The 27576-nt window shown below is 36.3% G+C and overlaps 3 protein-coding genes and 1 long non-coding RNA gene across 7 annotated transcripts; all 4 read left to right on the forward strand.

Annotated features, from left to right (window-relative positions):
* The first annotated feature begins 3971 nt into the window (after nucleotides 1-3971).
* On the forward strand, nucleotides 3972-9087 carry LOC110937221 (protein PLASTID TRANSCRIPTIONALLY ACTIVE 14). 2 transcript variants are annotated; one of them, XM_022179615.2, is made up of 13 exons: nucleotides 3972-4143; nucleotides 4221-4394; nucleotides 6229-6366; nucleotides 6436-6561; nucleotides 6663-6791; nucleotides 6961-7050; nucleotides 7137-7287; nucleotides 7429-7538; nucleotides 7606-7677; nucleotides 7795-7900; nucleotides 7971-8168; nucleotides 8358-8400; nucleotides 8775-9087. In XM_022179615.2, exons 1-13 carry the CDS (start codon nucleotides 4072-4074, stop codon nucleotides 8851-8853), a joined length of 1488 nt encoding a protein of 495 aa, XP_022035307.1. In that variant the 5' UTR covers nucleotides 3972-4071; the 3' UTR covers nucleotides 8854-9087. The 2 variants fall into 2 exon arrangements, with proteins under 2 accessions (XP_022035307.1, XP_022035308.1); XM_022179616.2 differs by having other exon boundaries at nucleotides 3996-4143; nucleotides 4224-4394.
* Nucleotides 9088-15807: 6720 nt separating this feature from the next.
* On the forward strand, nucleotides 15808-18206 carry LOC110933878 (probable glutathione S-transferase DHAR2, chloroplastic). Its single transcript, XM_035989445.1, has 9 exons — nucleotides 15808-15844; nucleotides 15924-16014; nucleotides 16102-16245; nucleotides 16339-16456; nucleotides 16557-16697; nucleotides 16892-16984; nucleotides 17145-17221; nucleotides 17403-17537; nucleotides 17615-18206. The coding sequence occupies exons 1-8, from the start codon at nucleotides 15808-15810 to the stop codon at nucleotides 17416-17418; spliced, it is 717 nt and encodes a 238-aa protein (XP_035845338.1). The 3' UTR covers nucleotides 17419-17537; nucleotides 17615-18206.
* Nucleotides 18207-20757: 2551 nt separating this feature from the next.
* LOC110935041 lies at nucleotides 20758-22520 on the forward strand. The gene is made up of 3 exons (XR_002588821.2): nucleotides 20758-20916; nucleotides 21431-21497; nucleotides 22309-22520. It is a non-coding gene; the product is annotated as an uncharacterized LOC110935041 (long non-coding RNA).
* Nucleotides 22521-23361: 841 nt separating this feature from the next.
* On the forward strand, nucleotides 23362-26887 carry LOC110937220. 3 transcript variants are annotated; one of them, XM_035988571.1, is made up of 4 exons: nucleotides 23362-23555; nucleotides 25501-25735; nucleotides 25822-25923; nucleotides 26019-26887. In XM_035988571.1, exons 2-4 carry the CDS (start codon nucleotides 25552-25554, stop codon nucleotides 26714-26716), a joined length of 984 nt encoding a protein of 327 aa, XP_035844464.1. In that variant the 5' UTR covers nucleotides 23362-23555; nucleotides 25501-25551; the 3' UTR covers nucleotides 26717-26887. The 3 variants fall into 3 exon arrangements, with proteins under 3 accessions (XP_035844464.1, XP_022035305.1, XP_022035306.1); XM_022179613.2 differs by lacking the exon at nucleotides 23362-23555 and adding an exon at nucleotides 23664-23820; XM_022179614.2 differs by lacking the exon at nucleotides 23362-23555 and adding an exon at nucleotides 23664-23820 and having other exon boundaries at nucleotides 26022-26887.
* The last annotated feature ends 689 nt before the right edge of the window (nucleotides 26888-27576 follow it).

Here is a 27576-nt window from a genome sequence, read left to right on the forward strand (position 1 = left end):
TAGAGCTTTAGTATGCTTCAACAACTCAATAAACGAACTCCACTTTGGGGGTAGGGCGTCAGCAAACCTATTCACCATGTCTTGTTGAGTAGCTGCCACCCCATAAGCACACATTTCACTAATCAAATGATAGAAACGTGTGGTCATATCATTCAGAGTCTCGTTTTCCAAAAACTGAAAAGATTCAAATTCTTTCTTCAACAAATCATGCCTAGACTTTCGAGCAGCTGCATTGCCTTCTCCTCTAGCAACTAAGGCATCCCACAATGCTTTCGTGGTCTTGCAATATGAAAACTGATGGTAGATGTCTTTGTTGAGTGCTTGAGTAAGTATTGCATAGGCCTTTTTCTCCAATTCATAAGCCTTCTTGTCATTTTCAAGCATGTTGGCGTAACCTTCTGAAGTGGATGCTCTACTTTCAAGACTTTCATTGAATGCATTGACAAAACACATCCAAAGGTCGGTGCTTTGTCCTTGAACATATGTGTGAAAGCGGCCTTTCCATGACGGAAAATCGTTCATGTGGTTCAGCTTTGGTGGACGATTGTTACTGCCTGTTTCACTCTCACTAATCAGAAGATTTTGAAGACTTTGACTTTGATTGGATACCAAAGCCCATTGACATGAACTTATTGACTGTTGTTGTTTAGGTATTGCACTCGTCATATATTCAGCCATCGACATCTGTTTTAGATCTGGTTGTGGATCCGTACTCCAATCCCAAGGACTTGTGCAACTCATTTTGATCAAAAATTAACAAATAACCTACACACCACAAACTGTTAACAACAAACAGACAACAATTGAAAGATACAATCTGATCGAAAGATCAAGACTTGTTCGAAGGATCAACAGTGATCGAAAGATTACTGTTGAGTTTCGAGCAAAGTCTTCGAAAGATTCTCAATGAAAGATCCTTATCTTTCGACTGATTATCACGAAAGATTCACAGTTCGAAAGATCTATATCTTTCGAATACTGATCTCGAAAGATTCACAATGAAAGATCCTTATCTTTCGAGATGTATCCTTATCTTTCGGACAACCAACTTTCGAAAAGATTCCAACAACGAAGGATACTTCTCAGACTTCGAAAGACTACTCGAAGGATGCTAATCTTTCGAGCTGTCTCTAATCGAAAGATGATCTTTCGAAATCGAAAGATATCCTTCGAAAGCTTACTGACACACTGACACGAAAGGACAGGTTGGTGAGAAAGGTGACAGGTAGGTGAAGTTGCTTTCGGCAGAAAGTATGTTCTGCACACAAATCTTCACCAACTTTTTGACTTTCAAAAAGTTTGCCAAAACAAGCAACCTTATCCCCAAGTCCAGTCACCGGAAAGATGATCGGAACACGGCCGGAAAAATCAAAGTTTCACAAAAACGATTTTTATGTTACCCAAACCGACCCCGAACACTCCCGAAGGTTTAGAAGCCGTTTTTCAGTTTAGAAAAGCAAGAAAAACCACCAAAACGGGTGCTAAACCTAGTGTCCAAACACACCAAAGAACTTGAACAAACCGGTTTTAAACAAGGTAAAGAGCGAGGCTCTGATACCACTTGTAGGTCCCTTTTCTCGGAGGATCGAGAACAAACCTAAACCTTGTTATACTAACCCACTAGCGAGTGCGGAATCCAAGCTAGTAGGCAAACCGGGATGAAGCAAGAACAAACACAAGAACACACAAAGTTCACCGATTAACACCACTGTATTAATACGTATGAAGGTTTACGGTTACAAGCACAAGGTTTACAATCTGTTTGCAAACTCTCTAAAGTGTGTGTATGTGTGTGTTTTCCAGCAGAGTTTCTCTAACTCTCTATGTGTGCATCTGTCTAACACTAACACACTGCATGGGTATTTATACCCATACATAGCAGTTCTGGTCGAAGGACTCGATAGATTGTCCGAAGGATCATCTATCGATAACAGGGAGCTCGAACGATCAGCATGGACATCGAAGGATCATCCTTCGATGTCTAATGGTTGAACTATGGTCGAACCATATCTTTCGAGCACCTCGAAGGATCAGTTGTATCCTTCGAGGCTATCCTTCGATCCAGACAACATCATGTTGTCCAAGTCAAACTAGGAGGATAGTTGACTTGGTCAACTTACAGACTGACTTTGGACATCGTTTACATACAGACCGAATACAGACAAAGTACAGACACAAGTGCACCAACAAATTTGCCAAACATTCAGCTCGTTTACAACCTTAACCATTTGATGAAACACTGGTTAACGCAAGGTTATCCAGTTGGGTTGTCTCGTGTACTAGGGTTCAATCTCTTCCTCCACTCGCCAATCACTGGAATCCTAAACAGAACACCGGTGACTCGCCACAAGGAGGGGAATAGGGGGTTCTCTTTGTGACCACCCTCCGGCGTGAGAATAAGTACTGTTCTGGGAGAATAGTGTGTGTTAAGAGTGAAATAGAGTGAGAGCAGAATCCTTAAACCTGAAGGGAAGTCCTTTATTTATCGCCGAAGAATGAAGAGGAGGAGGAGGAGACCTGCCAGCTAGCCAGTGGGTGCTAGCTGTCCGACCAAGGGGAATATCCTCTTTGTCTCCTCTGCTGTTGTCAGGGTAGTGGGTGACGTGGCGCGCCCCCATTAGTCCAGCTAGGCGTACTATGGCAGTGACTGTCGGTCTATCCTCCAAATATCTTGCAGGTCCAGTTGGCGTCCATCTATTGGTGATACGTGTCGTCCTTTATGTCTGGGAGAGCATCTTCTTTGTCACCTGCGATTTCTTCCAGAAGCTTCTGGATGCGTTCTGCTGATGTAGACGCCAAGCTAGAGAAAAGTGGTGTGGTCCCGGCCATGTGTGCATGGATTAGGACCATACCTTTCACCATTACAGCTAACCATGACTTGAAATCCTACCAAATCAGTCTTATAAGTTATATTACCAATTTACCATAACTAGGATTACGACCCGCCGCAATGCGGCAGGGATTCTTTATTTATAACTAAGTCGATCTACGACCCACACGTTATGTTAAACCTGTCAAACGGGGTAAGAATAGACGATGTAAAAACGTTCACCCACACACGCACGTTGCGTCGTGTTAACTCGCAAAATTTAGAACGAAACGTAAAAACGTTAAGCCAAAGACACAGCTGTGATGTGTTAAGTCACAAAATTTAGAACCAAGCATAGAGCGAAAAATTTGCGAAAAATGGAAACTATAAATGACCAAAGTTGAAAGTAAAAAAAGTTATGAGGATAGATTGCAAAAGATAAAAAGTTTTGGGTTAAAAGTAAAAAAACAAATAGTTTTGGGTTAAAAGTAATTTATGAAATACTTTTGGGTGAAAAGTAAAAAAAAAAACATTTTTTTTGAAACCCCCCAAAGCTAATGTTACGACAACAATATGCATAACAATTTTTTCTTTGAAAACCCCCAAAGCACACCCCGCGTTGCGGCGGGGCGTAAAACGGTGTCAAATAGTACTAATGTCACACAACCGTCATCGACAACCAACACTGACTTGACCTATAATATGCGTATTGCGACGAACCTGTCAAACATGGAAAAATAGAGGTAAAAACGTTGAACCACACATGCACGTTGCGTCATATTAACTTGAAAAATTTAGAACTATACGTAAAACGAAAATTTGCGAAAGATGAAAAGTATAAGTGACAAAAGTTGTGAAGTTAAATTGCAAATAGTGAAAAGTTTTGGGTTAAAATTAAAAAAACAAATTATGTAGGGTTAAAATTGGAAAAAGGTACAAACCTTTGGGTTAAAACTAAAAAATCAAGTTTTTTTTTTGAAAAACTCATAAAGCATAACTTACAAGTAATAATGCACAAAAAGTTTGCAAACTTATATAAGTTTTAATATCATATGCCATGTTGTAACTTTGAAAAATAAAGTGGTGCATATAAAATTTGACAAAACTATGGGGGTCTAAATTGAATTTTTGCTCATAAGGATAACGCCTTCTTGCTTCACTCTTTCAAATAGTCTCTGCTCAAACCCCCTTCTCTTACGCTAACAAATTCGAACCAAAAATGGAAGTAACAACAATTCACAACTGAAATTCAAACTTATTACATGTTAACCAACACAATGGCGACCTCAATTCTCCTTCAGCAATCCATCAACTGCTTCATCTGCAATCACCAGGTGCTTTATCTCAATCTTCATACATACTTGAATCTGTTAATAACTTTCGATTAAGGTTTTATTGAATGAAATTGAAGCAGTTTGGGAAGAACAATTTGGCGGCAACTAAACCTAATTTCGTGGAGAAATGTAAGAAAGTTCGTGATATTAAGGCTAGAGTAGCGGTTGATGCTATGGAGACTGCTACTTCTCCTACTGCTTTTCCGTTTTTTCAGATAGAACCGAAACAAGAAGATACTCCTGCTTCTAAGGTGAAGTAACGGTTATTGTTTTACTGTTAATAAGTAAGTGCTATTGTTTGTTTTTAGACCTTTAGATCTGCATAGTTAGTGTAGAGGAGATGTGTATTCATTTGTTATTTGAGTTGATCATATACCGAGGTTATAAACAAATCCATGAACCTTTTTCGAGTGGCCTAGAAATGATGAAAGTAATTCCGGACAAACTTCTCGAGCTGGTTATGTTGCAAATTTATATGCTCTGAGTGCTTGCTTGTGATTTAGTCGACGTTTGGATCAGGAAGTTTGGTGCTACTGAGCATATGATCTCTGATCCTACCTTAGTTGAGGATGTGTGAGTTTATTGAGAGGAGATGGAAAAATCTGTAACATTACTCATATTGGCCATTACACCATCATGTGTGTTGTTTTAGTTTCAGGTCTTACAAAAAATCTTATGACAGTCGTGTATTGTTAAATTCTCATATCTTTGTTATGTTTTTGATGCTCTTATCTTATCGCATTTATACTCACGATAGTTATGCTATGTCTGCTGCTGTCACTTTCTAGCTCACTTTGACATTCTAGACGTTGGGGTTTCTTAATTGTTTTTGAGCTTTGTGTCACCCTCCTATGTTCACCATAGACCGTAGCTTTGGTGTGCAAGCAGAGCCGGCTTAAGTGCAAGTCAAATAAGGCTTTTGCTTTGGGCCTCACTCTTCCAAAGGCCCCCAATTTAGAAAACAAAAAATTGTTGTGCATTTTTTTTTTTTTGTAATTTATTTAGAAGAGGCAAATGAATGAGTGTTCAGTCATAAAATTAAAGGGTTTATGATTTTTGAGACTAAAAACTTCAGATTATCAGAAAATGTTTAACAAGCTGAAGAGTTGGTTTTTTTCTTTTGTTTTCTCAATTTAGATGTCTGTTTTTATTTACTATCTGTTGTATTAGCGTCTATTTCTATAAATAGTTATGTTAACTTTTATTTTCTTGATTTTACTTAGCTTTTAATTTTTCAGTAAATATATATGCTTTGAAATTAAATAATTTATAAAACACTAACCACATAATCTAGTTTGTTTTTATAAAACATCATATAATATACAAGAATACAACCATATACTTGATATAAAACAACAAAAAAATCAATTAAATACTGGAAAGGGCCCTACATTTAGAGTTTGCTTTAGGCCTCCAAAAGCGTTGAGCCGGCCCTGTGTGCAAGTACTGGTGATACTTATATTATATGAAGACCAATCAGGTGTTTCATTAGCATGCGAAACACAGACAAACACAGACTGACATTCACTTCATTCAAGATTTGGTGTTAGTTCCACTGCCTCAGATTCATTATCTGCGACTTTGTCTTGATTGCTGATGTTCTGGCGATTCAGTCGATCCCAAAATTTTGCTTGCGGGTGTGTTAGAACTATTTTACTAGTATTGCATTGCCATCATGGCGATCTGTGAGTTTTTCCATGTGGCAGTTTTTAGGTCTCTATATCTGCTATAGTTGGTTGGAGAGTTACAGTTTTTAGCTCGGTTTTCTGCCACTCATATATATAGAAGAGATGTGTAGTCATTTGTTAGTTCTGTAGTGTTGACCATACATTTGGCCTAGATTCACTTCCATTCTTCTCTCCTTTTATTATAAATTTCTAATGAGTAATGACAAGTCCATGAACTTTGTCATTTGCATCTGAGTTTCGCCCTCTATTATAATCACAGTTTTTAGCCTTTTAGGTTACTTATTGTTGTTGTTCATCTGTCAGTTAATGAGACAGTTAATCCATATTGAACCGTGCACATTCTTTTAATGTAAAACTTGGTATTTTCTTCTATACTAATCGAATTATTATCAAACAGCTGGAGCTAGCAGATCCTGAATTTTATCAAATGGGTTTTGTTAGAAGCATGAGAGCCTATGGGGTGGAATTCAGGGAAGGTCCAAACGGGTTTGGAGTTTATGCCTCAAAAGATATTGAACCTACTCGTCGTGCCAAGGTGAATCTTTATCTTAACTTAGTTGTATTGTTTGACAAATAAATAAATGATTTCTGTATTATTTATTAGGTGGTCATGGAGATACCACTGGAATTAATGTTAACAATAAGCCAGAAAACCCCATGGATGTTCTTTCCTGACATCATACCCGTTGGGCATCCAATATTCGATATTATTAACTCAACACATCCGGAGGTACTCATCTAATTTCTGTATATTCCTCTATTTATTTTGCTGAATTGAGGTTTTTACTTTTTACAGTGATAAGTAACTTTTTACCTGTTAATTTCTTGCAGACCGACTGGGACCTCAGAATGGCGTGCCTTCTTTTATACGCATTTGATCATGACAAGAATTTTTGGCAACTCTATGGTGATTTTTTGCCGAGTGCTGAGGAGTGCACTAGCTTACTTCTAGCTACAGAGGTTTGTATATACGTAGAATGCTTTCAACATATAGTATGTTAAGTCACATAGTCAACTCCTTGTTCCCTCTCGTCATGTTATTTTGATTTTTGGTAAGAATGTCATAACTTATAGAAAATCAGTATGTTATGTATCAAGCTTCTTAACTCGTTCTATTAACGTGATGCAGGATGACCTGAAGGAGCTACATGACGAGAATCTTGCGTCAACTATGAGAAAAGAGAAAGCACGAGCTCTAGAATTTTGGGAAAAGAATTGGGTACTATTATGTGACATTTTTCATCACATTTCTTTATATTAATCTCTAAAAAGTTACGATTTATTTCGATATTTGTCTTTTCACAGCACCATGGTATGCCATTGAAAGTAAAGCGGCTCGCTCGAGATCCGGAGAGATTTATTTGGGCAGTTAGTATGGCACAAACTAGACATATTAACTTTCGAATAAGAGTCGGTTCGTTAGTTCAGGACGCAAATATGTTTGCACCTTATGCTGGTAACTTTTATACATTTTTAATTCCTTGTAAATAATCTCTGATACAAAGGGCATAGTAACATTATCATTTTCACATATATACTTGCTTTCGGCCGTTATATATTCGTGTATTGATGATTCATATATGGTCATATTTTCCAGATATGTTAAACCATTCTTGTCAGCCAAATTGCTTTTTCCATTGGCGATTTAGGGATCGCATGTTTGAGGTGATGACAAATGCTGGACAAAGGATTAAAAAAGGGGAAGAGGTAAATCATGATCGTTGTTATCCATTGATGCTTATAGAACCCTAAAAACGAACTCATTATCTTTCAGATGACCGTTAATTACATGAGGGGCCAGAGGAACAATATGCTTATGCAAAGATACGGCTTTTCATCACTTTCAGTAATTCCTGCTAAACTAGTCCCATTTCTTTATTTTCTTATATGTTAAACTTTATTGTGCTTTTCTTTTTCTTATGTATTAAATATTAATCTCCAATCTTGTATTGAACATTTACAGAATCCTTGGGATGTCCTTCCGTTTTCTGGAAATGCAAAGATCCATTTAGACTCCTTCTTGTCGGTCTTCAACATATCTGGCTCTTACGAAGATTATTATCATAACGGTAGGATTTTCATTACCAACTTTTATTCATACGTTAAATTTACGTAATTTGTTTCTTAATTATTTGGCAGCCAAAATTGCAAATGAAGGAGATAATTTTGTAGATGGGGCAGTTTTAGCAGCTGCAAGAACACTGCCCACATGGTCAGAAGGGGATATCCCGCCAATCCCAAGCTTAGAGATAAAAGCCGTAAAAACCCTACAAGAAGAATGCCAACAAATTCTAGCCGAATACAGCACCACTTCTAAGCAAGACCAGCATATCCTAGGTAATATTTTAATCGGCTGCTTGGGTAACAGTCAAAATGTACCGGGCTTGACCGTCAAGTGGGCTTGACGGTCCACCATTTTTTGTTTCTCTTTTCCATCAACCGACTTTGTATCTTCAATTTTTTAAATTTTCCATGGAACCTTCTTATGAATTAATTTCTAAAAATGCCTTCTCTTCCCTTCTGTAGATTCGACACCAGAAATGAGCTGGACCCGCGAAACTGCAATCAAGTATGTATCACTCTATAGTCTATACAATTTCCTGTCTTTTGATACAATATACATATAATTTTTTTTTTCTAGTGTATCGCTATTTATAAAATAGTGCCAGCTATTTATCACTATTTGTCGGTATTCGCCATTAACAACTATGCTTTCTAACCTAAACACCACGGGTCTTGCATACAAATATTTCATCCACAACATTGATAAATGCATGATGCTATGCACTAAGGCAGTCACAAGCCAGAAAATCTATTTTGATTGACTAAACTCTGCATTAAATATTCAAACTATATAATTTATGATTTTAAACTAAAATTTGAACACTGATATTAGCTACAAAATTTGGTTTTGAGCATGTGAAATTTGTGATTGTAATGCAGGTATAGGTTGCACAGGAAGTTGTTTGTGGAGAAGGTTATAGAGGCTTTGGATATATATCAAGATAGGATATTGTTTTAGTTATGGCAGTTTAGTGTTGTAGCGTGTGTAGGGCAGTATGGCTGGCAAGAGGGGTCCCTACATAGTCCTTTTGTTGGGCCAAAGTACCTAGAACAGTGTTTAAACATAGATTTCTCTCACTTTTTTTCCTTTTTTTTTTTTTTTTTTTTCTCTTTTTGCTTAATTTAGTTCAATGGGTTTCTCATGGTAAATGCCACACTTGCACACTTTATTCGTGTTACCTTTTTCTTTAAATCCATGGTATCAAACTGTTGATATCTAGGCTCCGTAACTTGTGAGAATGGGTCTAATCAAATTGGTTAGAACGGTTCCATAAATCGGCTATTTGGTTTTAGAAGTGTCAAACTATGGTTTATGGATCTTACCTCTCAAATGGATGCACCCGTGGTTGCATCTATGCCATGGATTTGGAGTGATGCCACATTTTAGGCCAGGGTATCATTTGTTTCCTATTTTGGTCATTCAATCTTAGTTTCAGAAAGTATTGGTCTATTCTTTTCTTTTTTGCTTTTTAAGCTATCTATTATCATTCTTTACATGTATTTTATATAATTTTAAATGTATGAACTAACAACGTGTTTTATATTATTTTCATTTAGAAAAAAACTGTGTTTTTACAACACAACTTGCTCTTCTCTTATTATGAAATGTAATACGTTACTAAAATGTTATTTTGTGACAAAAATATATTGCCTAAACTAAACTAAACCAAACAAGCTAAAGGTTAGATCCAGTGGCGGACTTAATGTATTAGTAGGGGTAGCACGGGCTACCCCTGAACCCCATCTACGTAGTGTAAAAATACCCATTAACTCCATTTCGATAGTGTAAAAATACCACTCAACTTCCTTTCTGTTATATAAAGGATACCCCTAATCCTACAAAAAAATTAGGATACCCCTTAACCTTTTGGGCTAGTTCCGTCACTGGTTAGATCCATTTAGAGCACCTCCAACGCTTGGACGTGACAAAATTGTGAACGGCGTCCGTTGAAATTGGAGGAGAGGGAAGGGTTGTGCTAGTGAGTACGAACACCATCCGTGAAGGATTGCAAAAGGTGTGAAGGATGGTAAAAGGGGGAAAGGGGGGGGGGGAATTCGTTGATGTCTGTCCGAAAATGCTAACATGGAGGAGAGAGTGGCATCTTCATAATAGTTCATTTCATAAGTTTATTTAAGTAATACGCTTAAAGTTCCATTTCGTGTTGGTGATTTTAGTATCGCCGTAATCATTTTACTATAACCAGATTTATTTAAGACCAAAGAAAAATAAGAATAAGTATTTATACGAGTTATAAGGTGTCGAGTACTTGCCCAGGAGTTTAAGAGCAGTGGCGGACCCAGGAATTTTTCCATGGGGGTGCGGAACATTTTTAAAAATTTTAGGCCCCTAGGTATATAAGTAAAAAATTGGTTCGTCTCGGGTCGGGTCGGGTCATGTAAAACAAACGAACATCAAATTAAATTTATATAATCATAAAAAAACATGTCAAACCTTGTTACAAACATAATTAAAACGTCGACGCCCCACTGGTTTTCATTTTTTGAAATCTATCCAAAACATCATCTAAAGCTAATTTCGTAAGTAATTCTTCCTCTATATAACATAAGTTCATTGCTCCATAACATAATACTTCAATTTTAATTTTCAACTATTCAAGCCTTAGAAATCATAACGTAAGTTGTAATCACCCTATAAATATATAAACAACATAATCACCCTAAAAATCATCTAAACAACCATAAACAACGTCAAAACACACAAAATTTCAAACCTATTTAACAACTTTATTACCCTTTTTTTCTCCTATAATATCAACCAAAATCATCAAAATAACAAAGAAACTTACCCGTGTTTGGATTCCGGTTAGATTTGGTGTCTAACGACGGTGGTATGGTGGCTGATTACGGTGGTCGCCGACTGCTGGACTGTTGTCGCTGGGTGATGTTGTTCGTTGGCAGTACAGGGGCGCAAGAGAGAGAGAGAGAGAGAGAGAGAGAGAGAGAGAGAGGGAGAGAGAGGGAGAGAATTTCTAAATGTTTTGGGCTTTAATTATTTTATTATAGTTTGAAATATTGTTGGGTTTGGTTAATGGACTAAGACTTAGTGGGCTAGCTAGTTAGCAATTATAAGTGGGTAAAGGTCCGTATTTAGGTTTAGTTAGTTAGGTATTAAAAGTTATATAATTTAGGTAGTATATTCTTTTTTAAATAAGAGTTTACTAAAAAAATTAAATATAAATTGATAACACTTTTTACCTAAGGGGTGCGGACGAAAAATTTCAAGGGGGGCGGACGAGATTTTCGACGGAACTTAGCACTAAATTTTTTTTCCTCGGGGGTACGCCCGCCCACCTTGGGCTGGGCTTGGGTCCGCCCCTGTTTAAGAGGGTGACGCCTCTTCCTAGGGGTTCTAACTTCTAAGTGGATGTGCCACCTTACGTGTTTTGGGGTGCGGGGTCCATAGGTAGCAACTTCTTTTTGTTATCTTATTAAAATAACACTACAAGTTGCTTCGAATTTGTATGATTAATGGAAAATAACAACGAAACTGGTATTGGTTGCAACTAAATATCAAACTATGTGTAATGGAATGTTAAATCCCATCCACCTCAGCCTATTCGCATCTTTAAACCACTACGGGCAAATCAAATGGCCGACGCCATGGGTACCTTTGCCATTGGCTTGCCAAGTGTGAGAGCAGAATGAGTTGGGCCATGCTTTTTCCAACCAATCACACATTATCTTTTTTCTTTTAATTTAATTTTTTAATTAAAACCAATAGCATGTGAAACAATGGTTTAATTAAAGACCCACTACACTCATCTATATATCTCTTGTACTGACCGAACCCTCAGTTCGGAAGTCTTCGTCAACATGTTACGAAGTCTGCGCGTCCTCTTCTTGGGGCAGATGTGGACTCAAGTCTTCAAACCTCTTTTCCATCTTTCTTTTTGTCTAGATACCACAACCTCTTCTCCAAAACCCTAGCTCCTTCACAGCCGCCGCTGATTCGTTACTCCCTCACTTCTGCACAACCGAATTTGCATCTTCAATTGCTTCAAAACCCTGTCGTTTCACTTCAATTCTGAAAACACACCGAATTGTTAGGTAAGTTAACCTGAAATTCGAAAATACACTGAATTATTAGGTAAGTTAATCTGCAACTTCCTAAGAAACCAAATCGGGTCCCCTCGGTGAATACACGCCGAATCCCTTCCCCGAATCGGGTCCCCGCGTTGATGGCGGCGGTGTTCTCGATCGGGGTTAGGGGTCACCGCACCCTCTCCCCGAGAGTGCCCCGGATACCCTAAGTTACAAAAATAAGTATGAAAAATGTAACACTTATGATTGTTGGGGATAAAAATTATAATAATACAATTTTATTAAAAGGGTAAAAATAACAGAAAGGAAAAAAAAAGACTCCTTTGAGTTTAGCACTTACTCATGACATTTTTACCACTTTCAATCTTCATACAAATCCAACGTAAATCACCTTCACATTGTATAATGACATGTAATTAAATTACAAATAAAGATTTTGTATGTACTGTGGCTCCGAGAGGGACATTATATACAAATTTATACTAAACAAAATTGGAGTATGTTTTTACCATTTGCAGGTGAAAGTGATCTTTTAGAACTAAAGCATATTGTAATTTGTAAACATAGAAACAACCGATGATGAAAATGATGATCTAGGAACATCACACTCTATCGACATCACACAAAGATTTTATGAAAAGAATGATATAATCGATGACATTAACAAACAAGTGTACACAACAAAAGAAAGGAGAAAAGTTCTGGATAGTCATAATTGTTACAAAGCACATGCATTAATCAGTCTAAGCACACACATGCACGAAGCAAAGAATCTCTTATTCTATATAATTTATATTGTCTTTTTTCTTCTTTAATTTGTATTTGTTTCTTTTTCTGACATCAAAGCACATTGTGTAGTGGTGCATTATTAGAATAGTTCTTTTCCCTTACCTATATAAGGTGGAGAATTCAGTTGTAAATACAATCCCAGAGAAGTCAATATTCCTTTTTGCATTCTCAATACAATACTTCATATGACACACTAAATTTCTCTCCGATACTCCTTAGCCTTTTAGTTTGTTCATTGTTCTTCATATTATATTCCATAAAAAAAGTATTTTTTTTACCTTTTGTTATCTTCTGCTCAACCTGCTCTGCATAAATCTCTAGGTTTGCTCGAGCTTCTGTGTATGCATTGAAGAGCTATTTTCTGCTTACCGCTAGAATTGCATTTTCTGTGTAAGCATTTCCCATGGATAGAATTGTCATTTCCATACAAATTTTTAAGATGGCATACAAAGAGTCAATATAAAATGCATAACTTCTTACCATTTTCTTCCATTCCTACCCCTCTTCCCTTTTATCTATGGGTAAAGTTCTTGTACAAATAATCTTAACATACTAAACATACAAATTGAAGGAAAACTCAAAAAGATAAGGTGGCATTTTTGTAATTATCAATAACTATCAAAGTTACTCTACAAATATACCTAAAAAAAACCTAACCACTCCCCCCACCCTCAAAAAAAACCTAAACCCCCCACCCCCCAAAAACCTAAAAAAACCTACCCCCCCCCACCCCCCAAAAACCTAACCCCCCCCCCACCCCCACCCCCAAAAACCTAAAAAAACCTAACCCCCCCCCCACCCCCCACCCCCCACCCCCAAAAACCTAAAAAAAACCTAACCCCACCCCACCCCCCCACCCCCACCCAAGCTAAAATGCTAAAAACTAAACCCCCCAAAAAACCTAAAAAATCTAAAAAAATAAAAAAAAAAAACACACAAATTATTTTATTTTATTTTTTTAACATTTTTTATTAAAAAATCGCTACTTTTAGTAGCAGCAAAAAAAAATATATATATATATATTTTTTTTTGCTAACGAAATGTAGCGATTTTTTAATAAAAAATGTTAAAAAAAAAAATTTGTGTTTTTTTAGGTATTTTTGGTTGTAACTTTGATAGTTGGTGGTAATTACAAAAATGCCACCTTGTCTTTTTGGGTTTTCCTTCAATTTGTATGTTTAGTATGTTAAGATTATTTGTATTTGATCTTTTGCCTTTATCTATACTAGGTTTCAGTGATTTTGTGCTTGATTATTGATGATTGTAACCGAAGATTCAATGTTGAGTGAAAATTAAAGACGCGAATTGAATTTGCCCTATCGTTTCCATTCCCTCATCACAAGGAATACAAATCATCCATATCATCAATTCCCTTCGGTTACAGGCCGTAATCGTTGTCATATCATGATTGAAGAACCTAACACAATCGTCATCTCCCTTGTTGCTGTTGCGTAAGTTTGAACCAGGAAAGGAGCTCGGGTTGATCAATCGCAGGTAAACTTTAGTGGTGATTTAGGATTAAGCAGGCCGAAAACTAACAACAAGAAGCAATAACCAATTATGGTTTTCAGGGTAACCGGGTGAAGAAGACGACCGGTAAACCAAACCACGTGCACCCGTTTCAGCTGAGTTCGAGTTACAGTCCAAACTTCAGGGTTAAAATCCGGTTCTGTCTCTACAAACTTGGCTTCGGTTCTGAGTAGCAGGCCACCGTTTCAAGCTTCTTATTGTGTATTCATCTACCAGATGATTGAAAGTAGCCAATGTGGGGATAATTTGGAAGGGGAAGTAACATTGTCACAGCTGGTATTTTTTAAAATGATTTATTGTAGTTTTTTTTTTTTGTGTGTGTGTGTGGGCTTTATACTTGTATCAAATTAGGTTCATATGAGTGTTTTGTGGCAGCAAAATTCACTTTCACTCTTTTTTCTTGTAGGATTTTAAATGACGTGGCAGGATCTGAAAGTTCTAAAACAGAACCAAACTGGAATGAGGAGAAGAGGTAAGGAAATGGTTCAAAGCTCTTCATGGTTATGCATAATATCAGTTGTAAGTTGCAATGATCAAATAGTTAGGTCCTAATGTATCTATATTTTGTACTTCAACCAACTTACTAGGTTGTGATTATTGGTTTCAATTGCAAATACCGTATCTGGAGTCGATTGATTGGTTAGCTGGTCGCTATGAAGAATTGCTCTTACCCAAAAGTGGAAGGTTTCGAGTGAACTTTGTGAACCATTTTGGGGTGTTGAGGTGAGCTCTAAGTTTAATTATACTAGGAAAAATGTTATTTTAATTGTTTTGGAATAAATAGTTATTTGTCCGATTGTTCAGGTGAGGTTGGTAACAAATAAGGACACTAGCATTCAGAAGTAAAGATGATGTTGAATAGGCCATTGAAGAGCTACATGACAAAGAATTTAAGGTATAAATCAACTTACTGTTATCTTTATGAATGCTCACAAGGATTATTGCAATTGTTTTTTTTTTTTTTAATTTCTCTGTTTTTGAATATAAACGCTTAATGAGGTTATTGCTGACCCATTTACGTATAAATGGGTCGATTTGGGATATCTTCTATTTAACGGGTCGACGGGTAAACACTAAAACTTCACTAAAAGGAAAAGCAAAATAAGTATATATACACACACACAACATATATACGATTTTTTACGTTTTTAGGTTTGAATTATGTTCTCGGCCCATATTGTCGACTCCTATATTTTTTGAAACATTTGTAAAAACACTGATACCATTTGTTGCTATCAATGTCATCTTTCGGTTATATCACGGAGTTCTATCAACTTCATAAATCAATTTCTTTGAGTTTGAATAATCAAAACCAAGTTAATACACACTAGAAAAAAATAAATATACATTGATATTAATTCAAACCTAAATACGTTAAAAACGTTAAAAAATCTCCCATATTGTGCGCTTGTGATCAATATTGCCAATCTTTTACATGCAAGTTTCTTTTGATTTTTAGTGTGGATATTCTAAACTAAAGTCTAATAGCATGTAGTTTAACATAAACGATTAGGAATGTTCATGAGCCAAAATGAGCCAAGCCATGGCTATTCAGGCTTCGCTTGTTTGTAAATGAGCTAAGCCGAGTTGTCTTAGTTTATAAACAAATTTGGGTGCACAGTTATTTTTATATATCTGTTGTTTCAGGTCCGTTTACACAGAGAGTTCTGCTGACACTGGAAGAGAAGCATCTTCCTTATGGCCTAAAGTTAGTTGATCTCGGTAACAAGCCAGCCTGGTAATCATACAGTATTCCGTTTATAACATGTCGTGTTTTCAACCGTTCATAATATGATCTACGCATGACACTCTTGGTTTTACGTAGGTTTTTAAGTATTAGCCCAGAAGGTAAAGTCCCAGTGGCGAAAGTTGATGACAAATGGATAGCAGATTCCGATGTTATTACACAGACAGTAGAGGAAAAGTTCCCCGACCCGTCACTGGTGACCCCACCTAAGAAAGCTTCTGTGTACACTCATGCTCTTTGTCTCCCCTTTGTTCAGTTTACATTCATTTTTGCAAATTGATGTTGAATAATGGTATTTCTGATTCATATATCTAGCGGGTCGAAAATCTTTTCGACATATATTGGCTTCTTAAAAAGCAAAGATGCGAATGATGGAACGGAGAAAGCTTTACTGAATGAACTCTCTGCTTTCAATGATTACATCAAAGAAAATGTGGGTTCTGTTCTATCTCTCCACACACGCACATATATATCAAACTGTTTGTTGAATTAGGTTGCTGATTTTAAATTTTTTTCTCACGTGTTTGTTGAAGGGTCCGTTTATCAACAGAAAGGATATCTCTGCTGCAGACTTGTCGCTAGGTCCGAAGCTGTACCATATGGAGATCGCTTTGGGTCATTATAAGAAGTGGTCAGTCTCAGATTCACTTCCCCATCTGAAAATATACATGAAGGTACACTTATCTTTGTTGAATTGCATAAAGTTATCTTTTTGTGAGAGCAGCCTTAATTGTTATGCTCTTTGATTTTTATCTTTTCCATAATATGTTATAACTAACAAAATATCATTACTGGTGACTACCCCTTGTATATCAGAAGCAAGTAGAAGAGCATTGCAAAACGTTTCACTAATGTGATTTATGTTCAGATTGGGCCAGATCATCAAACTTTGTACTGGAGTGCTACATGGCCAAAGGAAGTTGAGCAACTTGCAAGGCAGTTGCTTTATAACCCTTGCAAAGTAAGATATTTAATTTAGAAATGTTAAAGTTAAAGGTAGCAATTTCAACACATTTTTATGTTGATGGTTCAACTCGGGTTGTATTTCATTGAAAACGTGATACACCAAAAACATAGAAAACTTCATCATGCTGACACATTGTTGTTTGAAATATATACAGGTGGTGATTGGTTCTTCAGAATTGAAAGCTAACCATTCAATTCACCAACATGTGGATATTATGACCGAAAATCAAAAGTATAGCAACTAAGTTAAATCATTTTTATTGGTACCAACCAAGATTCTTCACTACACTTTGTCAACTCACAAATATAGTTGATTAATTGAGTATTCAGGTTACTTAACGGTTTGTCGGTTAACCTAGCCATTAGTTTTATAACTTTTGTTTTAATAATTAAACCAGCATTTTTGTTTTTAGATTGATAAATGCTTAATGAGGAAGGTCGAGTGGATGTGGGACAAGTGACACTTACAACTACACGGTACCTGTCGGGTCGAAACGGTGAGAGACATGTGGCGATGTTACGAGTTAGTGCGTTTCGACGACGAACCGGTTCGATACTTAAAAGTGTGGCTTGCGTGAATCTGTGTCTTAAAGACATATAATTAAATTTTTGTACAAATGTGCAGGTGGCATATGGCGGAGTTGCAATCCGTCACACATCATGCGAGGCGGAAACGGAAATTGACAAACTCGAAAGACATACCCTTCTACTGAAACATAATATATTAGTGAATTGGTAAAACGTTATATAGAGCTAGCAGGGCCAACCCTGAGAATTCGTGTACCATGTTCGAGCTCGAAAAAACGTGCCCTTAGGTGGAGGAATGTGGAGAGCTTTGAGTTTGATGAGGAAGAACTTAAATCTTTCAAACTCTTTTTGCTTTGACAGTATTTGTTTTTGTTTCATATAAGTTAAGTTGGTTCTTTAATATGTACTCTTTTCTATCATTCACATGTTATATGTATTTGATCATGTAGCAGCAACCCGATCAGTATCCAAAGAAAGAGCCAAGATATAGAATAAAAGGTCAAAGCTCAATTGAGCCTGGTCTCTCAAGTTGAGAGTCAAAATTGTTGGGCGGAATGATTTGAAAAACTTGATGTCCAAATTCTCTTATGTCATTCGTTTTAAAAATATACCCAATCACCCAATGTTCATGTAGTATTACTTGCCCTTTTGTATTTGTACACATAGAGGTCGAAATTTCAATTCTATTTTTGATTGGGTTGATTATGGTTGTCTTTTATCTCTTAAGTGGTTAAATCTTTTATCTATATATATACAACTTATATAAAATTTATGTTCCCACCCTATCTTGTCGACTCCGCCGCAACGCGCGGGTTTCCCACTAGTATGGAATAATGATTTAGTTAAAGACTCACTATTCACGTGACAATAACGTGTAGTTAAACTCTCTACACACAGTCTCGGTGGTAACCATCACTAGTAATATACTAATGTTCAACAATTTGGTTTAGTAGGTAATGGTCATCAATACCAACTAACTTTCCCTATTTATTGACCATCAATGGTGAGAAGCCATTGAGATAGTTTCTACCATGGACTTTCCACTAATACATATATCTAACTATCCACACTTATAAGTTATAACTGTTAACCACCAACTGAAACAAAATCCCCAATATAACAAAGAGAAGCATTTGTCTAATCTTGACACAAATTTTTATAACATATCTTTTGTATTAAATATATATATATATATATATATATATATATATATATATATATATAGTGGGGATCCTACGGAAAGTGTGTTTTTCCTAAAAAGTGTAAAAAGTCATAAAATACAATAATTTCAGGCATAAAACACACCTAAAACTCACAAATAATAGAATGAATATTACTAAAACACCATATTCAAACTCTAATAGTCCATAAAAACTTCAAACACACCATCGTAGAACTATGAATATAAAACACACAATGCTAAACAACATAAAACACAATAATATTTGTCATTCCACAATTAGAGCCTTAACATCTAAAACACAACACAAAACCCACATACATGATGTTTTAGTAATCTTCATCATATTATTTGTGGGTTTTTGGTGTGTTTTATGGTTGACATTATGGTGTTTTATGACTTTTTACACTTTTTAGGAAATTTGGACTTTCTGGCCAACTCCTATATATATATATATATATATATATATATATATATATATATATATATATATATATATATATATATATATATATATATATATATGGGTTGAGTTCATTTTAGAACTCTAAATAACTACAGAACTTTCAGAACTCCTAATAAACAATCATTTTATATATAAGTTTTTGTATTTAAGATCTTTTTATCATATATTATGTGTATTTCTTTGATTACATACATGTTAAAAGTAGTTTACATATGTTTAATTGCCAAAATTATATATATGTGTCATAACTAATTACATATATGTAAAAAACACTAGTTTACATATGTGTAATTATAAAATTACATTTAAAAAATGATAAAATTACTCTTAATATGTATGTAATCGTAAAAATACACATAATAAATGATAAAATTATCCTAAACATAAAAATATATAAATAAAAAGATTGTTTATTAGGAGTTCTGCAAGTTCTGTAAATATTTATGGTTCTGAAATGATTCTGACTCATATATATATATATATATATATATATATATATATATATATATATATATATATATATATATATCTTATTTTGCAATGTTAGTGACCAATTAACTTTTGCCACACGATACGTTATAAATTTTATTTCACAACGAGGTCCAGGTTAGATTCCTCGCGGCCTTTCCATGTTCATTTTCTTTTTCTAATTTTCTACCTGCCATAACTATCTTCTACATTCCAATCTTAACATCAATCCTCCTTAACTTCTGTTAAATACTTTCTAAGTTTATATAGCAAGTAGTCCCTCAAAATTTTATTTTTCCCACTTTTAGCAACGTTTTAAAAAAAAGTGTTTACCATCTTTGCTTATGGGAGAATTTTTGCAACATAGTGGGTCAGTTGTGTCGCAATCCGATGCAAACTTGTGTTCTCAAGTCAAGTGGAACTAAGATGACAATCGTCTTAGTGTATGTGAGTATGTAGACGACTTGATAAGAACCGACAGCAGATGAAGATGGAATGACTCAACTAAAGGAAATTTTATGTGTGCTTTTTTCACATGATAGACTTAGGTGATCTAAGTTTTTTTTTGGACCTTGAACTGAGCCGTTAAGATGATGCTACTGTTTTACATCAGAGGAAACATAATGCAAATTTATTAGCACGGTTTGGGATGCTTAATTGTAAACCAACAGTGGAGCCCATGGATGTGAATGCAAGGTTATATATTGCCAAAGGGAAGAAACTTGATGATCTTACTATGTACCCTCAAATTATAGCAAGCCTCATCTACTTAAGGATTGTCTGACCCAACAAAGCTTTTATAGTAAGTGTGCTAAGGCTGGTGGATGTGGGGGAGGGTAGTCCTTTGGGGATGACCCGCTACGTAGGCGGCCACGTCATCCGGTGTAGAGGATGAGCAAAAATGGATGGTGTAACACCCCGAAAATATAAATTTTATATTAAAATTTAAAATAGGTAATAAACAAAATAAACTAACTAGGAATAAAATAACCTAGTTAGTTACAAGCCTTGTAGTAATATGAAATTTGAATTAAAACACCCTATAATAAAAACTTGAGAATAGTTGGGGGGCCAGAAGTGTTAAGATTGAAAATGGTTTTTATTAAATAAAATTTAATAAATCAAAACACACACTTTGTGTGTGTCTGGTTGAAGAAACACAAGGGGCGACCAAAGCTCCCTCATGAACCCTAGTCTTGCAATTTCACCAAATTGATAGGGTAAATTGATTCCAAATCGAAATCCAAACTCAGAATAGTGATCACCTTCGTGAAAGGATCATAAGGTATGCCTAATTTTGCTATTTAGTTTCACCTTGAGTTCTAGGTGAAAACATGGAATCGAAATTTAAGCTTGCATGATCAAAGTTTGAACGAAATTAGGAATGAATTTATGTCTACGAGTAAACCCTAGTCATTAGTTTGTTGAATTGATGCTTATAATTGTGAAATTCATGGTCACCCATCTAAGTGTAAAATGGGTTTTGTGGAATGATAAGAACACTAGTACTGTAATCTGATTGTAAAACAAGTGTTATTGAATAACTTGAAGTGAATCTAGATGTTATTAGGCATACTAGATATAATGAACTTGCAAAAATTGTTTAAATTTGGCTAATTAGTTAGTCATGAGCTTGATAATGAATTCTATAAAACGATGCCCATAAGGTGTTTGTTAAAACGCCTAAAAGAAAACTAAATGTTGAAAATCGGACCAAAAACGCATAGTTGATTAGTATGACAAATTATGTGTTATGTATTATAAAAAGAGTTCTAACCGTTTGTGGTTGAACTCTATAGGCAAGGAAACCGAGACGTCAAGTGGACAAACCGGTGGTGATACACGTTTGAAAGGAAAGCTTTGAAGGTACGTAACATTGCATCCGTTACATTACGCTTTGATTTGAATGTGGATAGTTGAATTGGTGTCGTGAGATAACGTAGTATGTTGTAGAAGTGACAAGGTTCACTAGATAATTAAAATGGGTCAAAAGACTTGTAAAATATGTTTGGCTTGTCATTGAAATGGTGGATTCTATTAGACAAACAAACGGGTCAAAACAAGGGTAAATTAGTAATATTAAAGTGACGTGAACGTCACTCTATAATTGGGAGCTATGAAAGCGTAATACCATGGAATGGTAATGATACGCCGAAGTTCATAAGCCCCGGGAATGGGTATGTACACTAAGAAGTAAAAGAAACGAATGATTGAGATGTATTGTAAAGTATAAAAACAAATGGGTCGAATAATCGAAATATGGATTTATGAACTATTCGCTCATAAACCGGGTTTCGATGCGAATAAATAGGATAAATGGATCTGTATTTTTATTACGGACCCGTAGGAAAAAGAATCACTTAAAACGGACCAACAGATAAAAAGTTATGGTTATTTGAAGTTGAAATTTTAGAAAAATTGGTGCTGGGCAAAATGCAGGATCAGAACCTGCACCTGCTGGAAAACAGCCTCCCCGCGGCACGTGACGGGGAGTACTGGACCTGGTGCGACACGCGGGGCCGCTCGCGGCCTGCGAAGGATCTTAAGGAGTCTCTTGCGTGGCGCGAGAGACCTAGTTCCGGATTTTTATTTTTGTTTTCATTTGTTTGGTATTGGAACTTTGATATACTTGTTTATCTATTGTCAAAACTAACATTTAGGATGGTTTTGACCTCAGGTGAAGTTGGGGTTACTCCGGATGGCGATCAAGCAAGATTTCAAGAACCGAACACAACATTTTGAAGCTTCCGCGTTAATATAATTTGTTTTAGACTATGTTAATCTTGTAAACACTTAACTTATCGTTTTGAATGTTTTAAACTAGATGGGAAGTTAACTAGAATACTATAATCATGTAAGTTTATTATCATAACTAAGTTTTTGAAATGATGCATTTTGTTCAAAATGTGTTATTTAACATAAAAATCTAAAATATATGAGACGGGTTCTACAGATGGGCAAAGGGGGCGGTGTAGTCGGCCCAGGACTACCCTCGATAGCACGGGGACGAACCCCACACCGGACTACCCTTTATACATACATATGTACGTATGTATATGTGTGTGTTGGATAAGGAAGAGAGGGACGTCGGGAGCGGCTTTGGGAGGACGAGGACGACGGGGACGGGCCCAAGGGGGCGGTGTAGTCGGCCCAGGACTACCCTCGACAGCACGGGGACGAACCCCACACCGGACTACCCTTTATACATACATATGTACGTATGTATATGTGTGTGTTGGATAAGGAAGAGAGGGACGTCGGGAGCGGCTTTGGGAGGACGAGGACGACGGGGACGGGCCCAAGGGGGCGGTGTAGTCGGCCCAGGACTACCCTCGACAGCACGGGAACGAACCCCACACCGAACAACCTAAGTCGGTACATGCAAAATCCTCAAAAACCTCATCATGATGTTGTGTTGCCCATATCTTTACATTTTATCCAATCGCAATGCTTATATAGGTTATGTTGAGTTCAATCAAATACGTTAAAACACGTGTTTTCATATGGTTAATACGTCACATAACACTTGGACTAATTCTTTCCACGTTCACGATGTACCCGCGTCGCAACGCGGACGAGTCTTTTTACTAGTTCATTCCCATTATTCTTTTTATCCAATTAAACTTTTGATAAACACCATTTCGTTTCAAAAGATATCCAACCAACATACATTTCGTTTACTAATCAGAATTTAAGTTAGGCAAAACTAAATTACAGGCACAAACGACGTCATTTTATAAAAAAATGACGGTTTTGCGGAAACGAAAGAGGGGTTAAAATCTCCTCCTCCTCCTACTCCCGCCGCTTCATTTCCGCCGCCTCCGATTGACCGTCGTTCGGCGGTGGTCGCACGCACAACTTAACCTAATCTCACCCGATTCCACCGATAATAATCGATTATCCCGCTGGCTTTCTAATCATCAGGTGTGTATGTATAATTTCAGCCATTAATATAATTATTATATAACGTATGTATTTTACTCTTGCTTCACGCATTTATTATCTGTCTTTCTCTACTTTTGTCCTCCACAATACTTCCACTTTTCCTTTTTCAACCTACTCTTTCACATACTCTTTCTATTTCCTATAAAACCCTAATTTCTACCAATCGATTTCAGTATTTCTGTGTTGAGTTCGTAATTGCTCTATACGTTTGCTATATACGTGATTTGTCGTATGGTTTTCTCAGGTACTCGGATTTATTTGTCTGTGTTTTTGTAATTGAACTTCACTTTTGTTTAATTCGTATGTATAGATTTAGTTGATTGATGCTGATGAAAGTATGTTGAATGAATCAATTAACATTGGTAGTTGACTGCTTGCTTGTGTTACATTTGAGGATGAACTTGGCCTTATTACGAGTTTTCATAGTTTGGTGTTAGTTAGGGGATTGAATATTCTGTGTTGTTGTTAATTTGTTATAGATAGGAATTAAGATCATTTTAGTGTGTTGTAATCTGGATTCTAGATGCATTTAGTAGTGGTTTGCTGTATATAAGCCGTTCTCTGTGCAAATGTGTGTTCATGATTGTTTGAATGCTCACAAGTGTTTGGCAATTTAGGTAATATGTAACTGACACTAGGGTTGTAATTGAGCCGAGTCGAGCTTGAGCGTGATGAATGATGATACTTGAGCTCGGATCATTGAAATTTCTGAAGCTCGAGTTCAAGCGCGGCTCTGTACAAGTCTATTATATCAAGATCGAGCTTGGGTCGGGACACAATATCCACACATTTGAACTTCTAAGAACATATCTACACATTTTGTTCGTAAAATTTTAGAAGTTAATGTGGGCCCAGTATCTGAACTTCTACGAACAATATGAACAAATCTAAACTTACTCAAATTGAAAATTGAGAAGCTATTTGAACTTCTACAAACAGTATGAACAGCATGAACCAATAGACGATTGAGAAGCAAACAGTGCTATGAGCGGAGGGCAAGTTGAAAAGCAACCGGGTCAGTGAGTGGAGAGCGGTTGAGAAACATATGGGCCCGTGAGAAGCGAGAGCCAATGTTGATTGAGGACGATTAAGAGTGAGCGGTTGCCGATTGAGGGCACGATTAAGAGTGAGCGGTCGTCGATCTAGGCGTGAGATGTTGTCTATTGAGGGAACTAGTTAGGGACTAAGGGCAAAATCTTATTATACTAAATCTGCAAAAGATACGCACTTTTGAATTGGACTAGGTATTGGTAAAGCCTTTCCCTACTAAAAGATTGCTTAAATTTGTAAAAGAACCAAATGTGATTAAGTTTATAAAAGGCTTGTTTAGGCTCACAAGCCTAACCGATCACACTATATAAAGCTCTGGCTCGCATGTGATTAAGTTTATACAAGGCCCAAATGTGATTAAGTTTATAAAAGGCTTGTTTAGGCTCGCAAGCCTAAATGATCACACTATACAAAGCTCTGGTTCGTTAAGTAAATGAGCTTTATACGAGACTCGATCTCATTTTGAGCTTTTACCAATCCCCTCTCAAATAGCTATCGAGCGGCTTGGCTCCTTTACACCTAACTGACATCGATAAAAAAAGTAGTTATGCCATTTTAGCCTTAAGCCACTTTCTTTAATTTTAGGTTGTAGCTTTGTCAGTTGTTTTGTTTCCATTGCGCCAAGTGTTTTTTATAAGCACATTTACTAGTATATGACCTATAAGATATCGGTTTCTTGTCCACAAGGATGGAGCTTTAGGAAGGGTCACTGGCTTATGTTAGATTTTTGTTGAGTTGTGTTCTTGCTATATCTCTGTAAGTGAGAGTTTTGTTTTGTTTATTACTATCAGTCATCCTGTTGACACATTTGAGATTTGACATATCACACTTGCGATGTCGTTGGTACTGATACTATAAGGCAACATTAATGTAGGGTATCTGATGAACGGACAATTTCATGCATTGCATCAGTAAAACGTAAAAAATGAAACCAAATACCAACGGGATGTCCGGTGCACAAAGGGGGAAAACGTTTCAGGGTCAAGGGCCAAATTGGATTCTCATAGCAGGTGGTGCTTTATTGAGTACACTATCGGTCCGTCTTGGTTACAGGCTCAAACAGGCTCTGGACTCAAAGCAGCCACAAAATAATAGCAACGGTTTAAAAGGTATTTTGAGACTTTAAACTGTCAAGTGGCTTCTCTTTCGGTCTTTAGTTTGCAATATGTTAATTTGTCAAGTTGGTAAAATGTAGAAAACGGGAAACTCACAGCCGGAAAGAGGCCAGGAAAATGTCGTTCACATTCACACTTGTATTGTTTTGAACAGGAGGATGGTTGCTTTAATTGCGTTTCAGGTATGAAATCTTGTAGCCAAATATCTTTGATGTTATTATTTAAAATTTTTTAGTGGTATAATTGTCTCTGTTTTGACTTTATAAAACTGGAACAGAAGGCGACACCGAGATTAAGCCACAACACAATGGTCAGTTGCATACAGAACGTGAAATGGCACTCCCGTTAGTGACGGTTTCAGCTCCCGTATACAACAAAGAGAGCGGCGTACTATGGGCCACTTCACCAGACAGACTCGAACTACCCCAGAAGCCATTTCACCGTTCAAATAGCTCTGATTCTCCATGCGTCTCCGAATCAGGCTCCGACATTTTCACTAAGCGCGAGGTAATTCAAAAACTGCGACAACAGTTAAAAAGACGAGACGACATGATTCTCGAAATGCAAGATCAGATTGCGGAGCTGCAGAATTCTTTAACCTCACAACGTTCCCATTCAGACCATCTGCAATCCCTATTAGAAGCCGCAAACCGGGACCTTTTTGACTCAGAGAGGGAAATTCAGAGGCTAAGAAAGGCAATTGCCGATATCTGTGTAGGACAGCCGGGCTCTAATGAAAAACTGTATGGAAACTCAAACGGGTATGCAGACGTTGATGGCAGCTTGGATACAGCAAGAAGCGGAAACGAAGTTGATAAAATGGAGATTTTGAAAAAGGAAGTGTGTGAGTTGAAAGAATTGATAGAAGGGAAAGATTATTTACTTCAGAATTACAAGGAGCAGAAATCGGAGCTTTCTTTGAAGGTGAAGGAGTTGCAGCACAGGTTGAATTCTCATGTTCCCAACATTTTGTAGGATTTTTGGTTTTCCGTTTTAACATCCTGTGTATTCTTCTTACTTTTCTTCCTCTTATGAATCTAAAAGCTCCATTTTTACTTTTGTTTTGGGTGTTTTATGATTTGGTGTGAATACGAATACGGTACTAGCTTCAACAATGAGCTGAGAATATTTACTTTCTTTTATATACTTTTGATATCCAGTTTTTATGTTTCTTTTTATTATAGTTTTGGCGCACAAGCTGAATCTGGAGAATTTTTTACTTGAGTTTTTCCCTATCTATTAGTCTCAAACTCGACTCATATTAGGCTTTGTAACGAGTCAAGCTAAAGTAGATCTAGAATCACTTACACTCCTGGAAACTATTGACTTGGTTGTAATTATAGTCTAGGATTTTTTTTTTTTTTATAGCTTATTGTGTGTTTTTTCCTGGTGTTTCTTTCAATTTTATTTTATCTTAAAAAATGTTGTATAGCTTAATAATTTACTTGTATTTTTGCATTCCAATTTATGCTTTTGTATAATTAATAAAAAATAATAATTTGTTCTAGTAACTATTTAAATGTTATAATAATTTACTTGTATTTAAATGTTGTATAGTTTAATCTCTTTTCTAGTAACTATTTAAATGTTATATCAATTTGGACTCCTTATAAAGACTTCAATGACATTATTTCAAATAAAGTTCTCTATAAAGAGTAAATTAGTTTTTGAGTCCATATGTTTTACTGGTTTTAACCATTTGAGTCCAAAATCAAGAAGTTTAACGCTTTTGTTCCCGCGACCATCGTAGTGACCGCCACCATCACATACTAACTTCTTCAGCAAATTTACTAATTTTTATTTTAGGGTCAATTGCATATTTCTCCCTATAAAAC

The sequence above is a fragment of the Helianthus annuus genome, chromosome 4 (genome assembly GCF_002127325.2).
Source record: "Helianthus annuus cultivar XRQ/B chromosome 4, HanXRQr2.0-SUNRISE, whole genome shotgun sequence".
Taxonomy (NCBI): domain Eukaryota; kingdom Viridiplantae; phylum Streptophyta; class Magnoliopsida; order Asterales; family Asteraceae; genus Helianthus; species Helianthus annuus.

What these genes read in the sequence shown, in the direction of transcription:
- LOC110937221 (XM_022179615.2), top strand. Translation starts at nt 4,072, where the DNA reads ATGTTAACCAACACAATGGCGACCTCAATTCTCCTTCAGCAATCCATC. An exon ending in AACCTACTCGTCGTGCCAAG is followed by an intron (nt 6,367 to 6,435) that starts GTGAATCTTTAT and finishes ATTATTTATTAG; the next exon opens with GTGGTCATGGAGATACCACT. An exon ending in CGAAGATTATTATCATAACG is followed by an intron (nt 7,901 to 7,970) that starts GTAGGATTTTCA and finishes ATTATTTGGCAG; the next exon opens with CCAAAATTGCAAATGAAGGA.
- LOC110933878 (XM_035989445.1), top strand. Translation starts at nt 15,808, where the DNA reads ATGAGCCAAGCCATGGCTATTCAGGCTTCGCTTGTTT. An exon ending in TATTCAGGCTTCGCTTGTTT is followed by an intron (nt 15,845 to 15,923) that starts GTAAATGAGCTA and finishes CTGTTGTTTCAG; the next exon opens with GTCCGTTTACACAGAGAGTT. An exon ending in ATGATTACATCAAAGAAAAT is followed by an intron (nt 16,457 to 16,556) that starts GTGGGTTCTGTT and finishes TGTTTGTTGAAG; the next exon opens with GGTCCGTTTATCAACAGAAA.
- LOC110937220 (XM_035988571.1), top strand. Translation starts at nt 25,552, where the DNA reads ATGAAACCAAATACCAACGGGATGTCCGGTGCACAAAGGGGGAAAACG. An exon ending in TAATAGCAACGGTTTAAAAG is followed by an intron (nt 25,736 to 25,821) that starts GTATTTTGAGAC and finishes GGTAAAATGTAG; the next exon opens with AAAACGGGAAACTCACAGCC. An exon ending in TTGCTTTAATTGCGTTTCAG is followed by an intron (nt 25,924 to 26,018) that starts GTATGAAATCTT and finishes AAACTGGAACAG; the next exon opens with AAGGCGACACCGAGATTAAG.